Source organism: Peromyscus eremicus, chromosome 19 (assembly GCF_949786415.1).
Source record: "Peromyscus eremicus chromosome 19, PerEre_H2_v1, whole genome shotgun sequence".
In the NCBI taxonomy this organism is placed as follows: Eukaryota; Metazoa; Chordata; class Mammalia; order Rodentia; family Cricetidae; genus Peromyscus; species Peromyscus eremicus.
The window spans coordinates 49,308,746-49,317,897 of NC_081435.1; the positions used below are offsets into that span (position 1 = coordinate 49,308,746).

General features: G+C 38.6%; 1 protein-coding gene across 1 annotated transcript in view; it reads left to right on the top strand.

Annotated features, from left to right (window-relative positions):
- The window catches only part of Csnk1a1 (casein kinase 1 alpha 1), a 36,618-nt gene that overhangs the window by 11,247 nt on the left and 16,219 nt on the right, over positions 1–9,152 (top strand). The window contains exons 3-6 of the mRNA XM_059246120.1: positions 3,549–3,675; positions 4,711–4,809; positions 7,112–7,195; positions 7,334–7,350. Coding sequence (XP_059102103.1) covers positions 3,549–3,675; positions 4,711–4,809; positions 7,112–7,195; positions 7,334–7,350 — 327 coding nt within the window. The remainder of the gene's footprint in view (positions 1–3,548; positions 3,676–4,710; positions 4,810–7,111; positions 7,196–7,333; positions 7,351–9,152) is intronic.

The window sequence follows — 9,152 nt, forward strand, 5'->3', positions numbered from 1 at the left end:
TATAGAGAGCTAGGTGGGAATGGTGAGAACTAGAGGTAGGATCTCACAGGGGTGTGTATAGTCAAATACTTACGTGGCAGGTACAAGGCCTTGGATTCAATCCTTAGTACTGCAAGAAGTGGGGGAAGTGCCTGGCATGGTGGTGCCTGCTTGTAATCCCAGGCTAAAGCTGGTGGATCACAAATTCAAGGATAACCTGAACTTATTTAAATACCCAGCGAGAAAGAGGAGTCATGGATCAACATGAATTTATTTAAATACCCAGCGAGAAAGAGGAGTCATGGATCAATGAGCAGAGTGGTTTGTTTCTGGCCATTTTTCTGTTATTCTTGGTATGGTATTAAGTGTGTTCATTTTGTTGTTGCCTTAATGTTTGTTACTTATCATTTATCTGTTCTTTTAGATCAGAGAATGAATCTGTGTGTGTCTGTGTTGAAACAAGGTCTCATGTAGCCCAAGCTGGGGAGTTGTTTGTTTTGTACAAGATCTCACTGTATAGCCTGGCTGGCCTGGAGCTCTGTATCCAGACTGGCCTCTTGGCAATCCTCTTGCCTCTTCCTGAATACTGACTGGAACTACAGAGATGGGCACGCCTGGCTTTCAATACTAACATGAGATTGGAAGCAATTCTCAGCTTCTCAAGTGGGCATGAGCCCCCATACTCCAGCTGACCTTACGATTTCTATAGCTCTGACTAGAGTGTAGGAGAAAATTTTAAAATAACTTAAAATGACATGACTTGCTAGTGAAAAGCTTGAACCATTTAAAGTGTACAATTTTATTTTTGTCATATGTACAGAGTTGTATAGTCATTACCATAATTCAGTTTTAGGATATTTTTGTCAACGCTCCACAAAGATATCTTGAACCCATTAGCAGTCATTCTATATTTCCTTGCTAGTTCCAGAAAACAAGCAATTTTATTTTCTATGTGTGTATAGTTGCCTATTAGGAAATTGTTGATCAGGGGCTTGGATGAAATAGCTTGGTGGTAGTGTTTGCTTGGCATCTGGGTGTCCTAGGGTTTGATCTACAGCACCCAAAAGAGATCATTAACCATTTGTGATTGGTATGCAGGTGATAGCTATAACTTACACTTCCCAATGAAGACGTGTGTTAATGCGTAACTCTCCCTTGACCTTCACTTGTCTACACTCTGCCCCATCCATCGTACCACTGTTAGCAACATTTAAAGTAATGACAACTGGCAGAAATTCCATCAGACTACAAACTAAGTAGGATGATTAGAGTGTATTGCTTCAATCAAGAAAAAAATGGGAAAAATAGCGGGTATCAGATTAATAAATGTGCTTGAGTGGTGTACAGGCTTTATGCTGATGATCACAACTGATGAGAATTCTAGAGTACAGTAGACATGTTAGGCCCAGAATAAACTGTTCCACAACTCTCTGCCCTTCTACCCCTCCCTCTTGCTCTAACATTCTTTTGGGATGTTCTCCGAGCCTTGCAGAACGAGATATAGAAATCCCACTTAAGGCTCATCTTTCAACAGTTCTGTTCTTCTCAGCACTTTGACCAGTTAGAGTCTCTATAGTAAGCACATGACCTACTGCCAGAAGAATCCCCGTAGCCACAGCTAACAGCAGCGTAGCCACAGCTAACAGCAGCGCTGGTACATGGACACAAACACAAATAGCTAGAAGGCATTAGATAGGCACACAATCTCTAGTCTCCAGCTGTATAATAGTGGAAGCTTCCCCACTAGGGCCTATTCGTTCCCCAGGCAGACTTTTAGCCAAGCTTACAGTAGCAGATGTGAATTCCTTCCTGTGGAGCTAGCTTCAACTCCAGTCTGAAAGTGCGTAGTTAGCCCCATAACAGACCTGCCACTATGGACCTCAGTTTCATGCAAGTGTATATTGTATGCTTAATGATCTTTTACTTTGACTTACTAAGATTTTAAGGGAGCAAATTTGATATAACTGAATATGGACTCTGTTAGTAAAGGTCTGAAATTAGAACCAGCTGATTTGAGGGGGTTTTTTTTTGTGTGTGTGTTTTGTTTTGGGTTTTTTTTTGTTGTTGTTGTTTTTTGTTTTTTGTTTTTTTGTTTTTCGAGACAGGGTTTCTCTGTGTAGCTTTGCACCTCTCCTGAAACTCACTTGGTAGCCCAGGCTGGCCTCGAACTCACAGAGATCCGCCTGGCTCTGCCTCCTGAGTGCTGGGATTAAAGGCGTGCGCCACCACCGCCCGGCCTGATTTGAGGTTTTATCTATATTTCTCTTGAAGGTTACATTTGAAATCCCTTGCAGTTCTGAGGATGACCTTAAAGGGATAATAGTATTGAGTATCTGAGATCATTAATTAAAATAAACAACTTTATTTTTTTAAAAAAAAAAAAAGGAAGAGAAGAAAGAAAAAAGAAATAGCAGCTGGGCTGTGGTAGTGCACACCTTTAATCCCAGCCAGGAGGCAGAGACAAGGCTACAAAGAGAAACCCTGTCTCAAAAAACAAAACAAAACAAAATGAGCATAGCACATTATATAGTAAACTGTATTTTCTAGGAAAATCTTCATATTCTTGTGTTAATACTGATGTTTAAAATAAATTATATCTATCGGTAGCAGAACAGCATATTAGAGCAAAATTGTAAAGAAGAAGTAGCACTAAAACCCTTAGATAATTTCCTAGAGGCTGGTATTTAATGTTGTGTTTTGGTCTTTTGAGGCAGGATCTCATCTCACCCTGTAGCTTAGGCTGGCCTCACACTTTGCCTCAGGCTCCTGAGCGTTAGGGTTACAGGCTTGGCCAGCAATCGGACACGGATTTTAGTTTTCAGAAAGCCTTTTCTCTCCTTTTGAGTGTTTTTAACACATTGTTCCTATTGGTGTTAACAGAGAAACTAAGCCAGGTTAGGCTTTTAAGTATTTACTCCACTGTTTGCGGAGACAATGGCTTGCTGTACATAGCCAGGTTGGCCCCATATTGTTTCAGAGAAGAATTTGTTTACAGACATCAAAATGTGAAAAAACTTAATGGTCATGATTTCGAGTTCTCACAACGAGAAATTAAGTGATAACATTTGAGTTATTGGAGAGAAATTTTATTTATATACAGTATAACACAAGACAGTTAAAGTAATTTTTTTTGAACAGATTAATCATGTGTTGATACTACTCTTGTAATACTAAACTAGGCAAAAATATGATTCCTTTCCAATGAGGGACAAATAATTGAAGTGCAGTTTGGTGGGAAGGGAGTTGGGAGCTAATGAGAAGAGGCCTTTCTGAAGTGTTATAAGAGGGCTGATGGAGTCATTTCTTCCATTACAAAGCTAGTCCAAGATTGAAGAATTTGTCCAAGGTCGGGAAGTGACGCAGGTGGCTACAGAGTTGAGTTATGCTGGTGAGAGTAGTTATTAAGTGGCTGTGCAGGGGGAGGGGGGCTTATTACTCTTTTGAGCAGTGTGTTTAATCACTGTTTGTCTTGTGTCTAGAGAAAAGGTTTCCCTAAACAAAGTATTTAAATGTTATAATATTAAGTGATAATGTTTTTGTATTGACTCTCCCTTTTCTTGTTTTGTTAGGTGGTATGGACAAGAAAAAGACTATAATGTGCTAGTCATGGATCTTCTGGGGCCCAGCCTTGAAGATCTCTTCAATTTCTGTTCAAGAAGGTTCACTATGAAGACTGTACTTATGTTAGCTGACCAGGTATGTAAACTTTTGACAAAAATAAAAAACGGAGAAAAGTTATTTATACAATGGCAACATTTCATAGACCAGAGTATTATAACCCCACGTGTCACTATTTCTCTTCAAAAAACATAAAAGGATTGTTTGTTGTCTTATAGTAGTAAGGTATGCTTTATAAATGTGTTCCTCTGGAAATAACTATTACGTGCAGCATTCTGTTTTTACTGTGTGTGGTGGCACAGACTCTTAGAATCTCAGCGTTTGGGATGCTGAAGAGGGGTTACCAATGCAGGGCCAGCCTGTGCTTTATACAAGATCATGTCTCAGATGAGCAAAGAACAGCAGCAAAGAACTTTGGTTTTTTTAAAAATAAGGTACCAGGGTAACTAAAGATGAAGTTTTAGCCAAATTGATGCTTAAAGTAATAAAGTTGGAAACACCAATAGCATTGAAGCAACACCAGGATGTTTTAGAAATGCCTAAGTTTGCCTTTTTCTTTTGTTTGCCTTTTTTTTTTTTTTTTTTTTTTTAAAATGGTCCAGCCTGGCTTCAAACTCTCTAGGTTTACCACTGGGAAAATAAAGTAGAATAAGTAGTCCCTTCTAGGAGCTTGAAGTCAGAAAGAGAAAGGTACAAAATAGCTAGTCAAGGTTCTGTGGTAACATGAGAAAGAAATTTGTTAAGGACTATAAGGCTTTTTTGCAATATAGTCCTTAGCAATTGTTCTTTCTCACTTTGTAGAGCAGGCTGGTCTTGAACCCATAGAGATCCACCTGCCTTTGCCTCCTGAGTGCTGGGCTTAAAGGTGAGTGCCACCACATCCAGCAACGCAGGTTTTTAGTCATTCACACTAGTAGAACAGGCCAAAGCCACCAAAGCTTGGGCTTAGTGGCCAGCAAGCTGGAAATAAATAAAGGGCTTTATTGTTTTTTCATTTGTTGTTTTTCTAGTGCTGTCATTATAGACCATACATAATTGAAATACTGGAGTACTTGAGAAGTTATGAGTTGCTTTCTATTATCACTTATTATTTTTACCCTTTTTCTTTTTCAGATGATCAGTAGAATTGAATATGTGCATACAAAGAATTTTATACACAGAGACATTAAACCAGATAACTTCCTAATGGGTATTGGGCGTCACTGTAATAAGGTTAGTTCAATGTTCTTTGCATGAAAGAACAGAGAATAGAATATTGATACGAATTGCTTTGATAAACTTTGAATCTTTGAAAAGCCATAGTAAATCGAATTTCCTGTAATCTGCTTAAGAGATTGTGCCAGAAGGATAATCAGCTAACTCTATTAACTTAGTAACTGAAATATATTCTCTCCAACTTATCCAACCAAGGTTAGTTTATTTATGTGAAAATATAAAATTCCAAGGGCTTTTTAATGAGCTTTAATCATCTATTTTTAACTTGGACAATTGTGGTTTTCGTTCACTTAAATAGTGAAAACATGTACCTATAATCCTTCCGGAATGGTGACTCTATAAAGTGTGGGTTTTGGAATACATGTGCTTGTACCAGTATGGCAACCACTGACCTATCTGTCACTATGGCATTAACCCTTGCTGCCTGAGCATGGTTAATACTGAGAATTCTTAAGTCCTTGGATTGGTGTATTTAAAAGAATAACTTTTGAGCCTGTTTCAAAAGTAGCTTACAGTTTATTACTTGGGTGAGTTCTCCACCCCTCCTCCTTGCTGTTACAGGAGAGTACTGACCAGTGATTGAACATTCATATAGCAGAGTGAGTGATTATTGGGGGGGTTTCTGACAGTGGGTTCCATATACGGGGTGGTTAGGTTGTAGTGACGCATGATTGCAGTTAGAAACTAATTATATTGAAATTTTGTCTGCAATGCTTAGTTTTATTGAGTGAATTGCTTTCTTTATTCATTCAATGTTGAGCTCGGGCAGACAGGCAGCATTGGCAATGCACGAAGCATGTTCCAATCTGATGATCTCAGAAATTTCTCAACTTCAGGACAACTGGGGCGGGGGGAGCTTTTTTTGTTTTTTTGTTTTTGTTTTTGTTTTTTTGTTTTTTGGAAGGAAACTTCCCATTTGTTAACCAGTTAGGGAATGTGGTGTTTTAGGTCTAGCTGTAAATGTTTACCTTTGTTTGCCTGTATGAATGCCAACTTGGAGCCATTATATTAGACCTGGTGTTGCTTGTTAATGTGAGATTAATGTTGGTCTGACCAAGTTCTAGGAATTAGATTTTTCACAGAATTTCATATATTGAAGGGTTTTTCAGCCATGTAATTTATCTTGCATCCCCAAATTGCATTTAAAGAAATATAGCTTCTCTCTTTGAAGCATCCAGGTTCTTAGTTATTATTCTAAAACCTGGTAATTGGTTTAAAAAAAAATTGGTCTTAATTTTTTCTCCTGCAGTTTTGGCAGTTTGACTCTTCTTTTGGCTATTTCCCAGCCCTCTTCTTCCTGTTTTCTTATCCTTAAACGCCCATTATCCCCACGTGATCCCTGTTCTGCATAGTGACAGAGCAGTAAGTATATGGTTTTTGCCTTCACTTTAAACAGTGGTCTAGATAGTAACACTTCCCGCTCTTTCCCCGCTCCCCTTCTTAGGAATAGTTGGTTTAATCCCGTAGATGTCTTGGAAAGTCCATGTTCCCTTTTTAGAATCTGTGTCCTCCGTACAGATAGTAAAATGATTTTGTGGCACTGCTTACTTACCTGGAGCAGTTTTCAGTTTTCACAGGACAGAAGTGAAGTGTTTCCTTTAAGATTCAAATAGAAATGTTTCTCTTCAACACTTTAGTGTTTTGTTTCTGTAGTTGGGTTTTTTTGGTGTTTTCTGTACTGTAGTTTGAAAATGCCCATGTGTAAGACTGGCTCCTTCAGTCAGCTTGTACCAGAAGTTTGTATCCACAGGAATCAGGCTTGATGGGGTAGGGGCAGCTTCCGAGTTAAATTTCTTACTTGGAAATTGTTCTGAATTTGATATCTAGGAGTAGCCACTCCAATCTTAGTGAATTTGCTCATCTCTTCCAGTAATTGGCCCTGCATGCTTTAAAAATAAATTTTAAGGTGACTAAATGCCTTCTACCTCTTCCTTACTGAAGATTTTTCCCCCATACATTCTTTTTTGGGGGAAGGGCAGATTGTGGTGTCAAAGATTTCAGCTCCAAATTCCCCATTTTTTATGTAAAAATTACAGAGCCAAATGTCACCATTGCTATCCCTGTTTCAGACAGTGGCACAGTCCTAGTGGCATTAAGACCATAAGTATTCTAGAATTGAATGTTCTTGAGCACACGATTTTTATTTGGAAACTGAGAAGCTCCAGTGCTTGGTGGAAGAAGGATGGCATTTGGCTACCCTGTTCTTTCTCTGATGCCTCGGTGTTGCCTGTCTGCGCCGGCCATTGTTGCAATGTACGCAATACTGTTTGATGCACTGCCACCTCTATTGTCTGTTCAGTGTTTAGAATCTCCAGTGGGGAAGAGGAAAAGAAGCATGACTGTTAGTCCTTCTCAGGACCCATCTTTCTCAGGATTAAACCAGGTCTGAAACTGTCTCCTATTCCAACCTCAACCCCCAATTCATGTGCTTTTCTTTCTTATTGTTTTGTTTTAATTACTTTTATTTAATTCTGGAGAATATAGATCTTGCTCAAGCACCTCTTACGTTGGCATTATTCAGACATACTTGGCAAACATGTAACATTACTAAGATATTTTTGTGGCTTTTGCTTAAAACTTTTAAAGCTTAGAGAAAACCTAAATGAAAATAGGATAATGTCTTTGTTTTAGATCGTTGACATTGATATGAGGAAATGCTGTTAGTTTAGTATTGGAACCTTTACTTCAAAATAAATGAGATAGACTAGCTTCAAAATGTATTGGGAGTTGAAGAGTTTAATGCACAGTTAAGTCTCATGTGCTCTAGTGACTGCTCTGCTCTGCTTTCTTTCCTTCCCCAAGAACCTCCCTCAGGTAAGTATAGGTCAGATTTCACAGCTAGTATTTCTCAAACCAGATTCGTCAGGTTGTCGATTCTTAGCTTCCACCAAATGGTTGCTCTAGGCCAGGCGACAATGTATTCATAACAGAATAGTGACAGTTTAAGGAAAACAAACTAAATGGTCAGTGACCATTAGTCACAGGAAGATAACTGAATATATGACCTGATTTAGATTTGAGCAGGCTAAACAAGCCAGTATTTAATCACTTTACATTATCTTTTCCTTCTGGAAACTGTGAATTTTGTTGGTTTTTGGTTTTAGTTTGAGGCCTGGTCTCCTAGCCCTGGTTGGCCTGGAACAGGCTGGCCTCATGCTCAGCCATCCCATTCACCTACCTCTGCCTCCTACTGAGACTAAGGGTATACGCCACCATGCCTGACCCAGCATGAATTTTTATAGACAAAGGAACGTTTATTTTAGGATGTGAATTTTGGTGCTTCTGGAACCAACAAGTCTGTAATTTTTGATACTACGTACTCTGAGAAGACAATATTGGCATAAATAACCAAAAATGAAGAAATATGCAATAGTGTGTACTGGCTTAATTGCCCAAATTACTTTTCATTTCTTTCCTACATTGCCCCAGTTTTGATTTTTTATGCCAGTGCTTTCACTGCTGTCCAGGGGCAAATTCCTCCTCCTCCAAAGGTTTCAGATACTCAAGAGTTACTTACCCCAAAAAAGAACTGAGTGTGCTGGTGCATGCCTGTAATCCTGCAGGAGGAGGAGGATCACAGCAAGTTCCAGGCCAGGACTAGTTAGTTCCATAGGGAGTTCAGGTAACCCAAGGAGCTGCATACTGAGACCTCTCCTCAACAAATAAATAACCCCCAAAAGAGCTTATTGCTGTGGCTAAATCTTGGTGGGTAAGAGTGCATGAGTTTCCTCATTATAAGAAGAAACAATTTTAAAATTGCCTCATTTTTACTTACCCAATCCATGTGTACATTTTGCTTACATTTTGTAGCATAACAACTTGATTATCTGAATGTGTTAATATTTTGTTTATATTATACAAGCTAGTTAGGTTGCAAATAATTGATGTAGGCTCTCGGAAAAATAGTTTGTCCCAATAATGAAAAAAATTGCCTGTGTCTTTGCAGGTGCAATCCTTACACTTAACTGGCACTGACTTTCCTTATTTGTTTTTTTTCTTTATGTAGTTTCTTGGAGCATTCATGGATTTAGTATTTGGCTTGGGGGTTTTTGGTTTTGGGTGTTTTGTTTTTTGCTTTTTTACATTTTTGTTTGTTTTTAATACTGTTTCCTCATTTTTGTAGAGGAAATAACTTTTGAGTACTGGGTTTCTTAAATCAAATCTTTGGTTGTTTACACAGTATCTGCTTATTGAGTTGCAAATGGAGATTTTTCTTTGAGTAGCAGCTGTCAGACATAATCCACATTAGCATACTTCCTTTTCTCTTTGAAAACTAAAGGGATTTCGTAATCCAAGAAGGTCTCTAAGAGAGTCCATGACCTAGGAATTGTTTCCAGTGC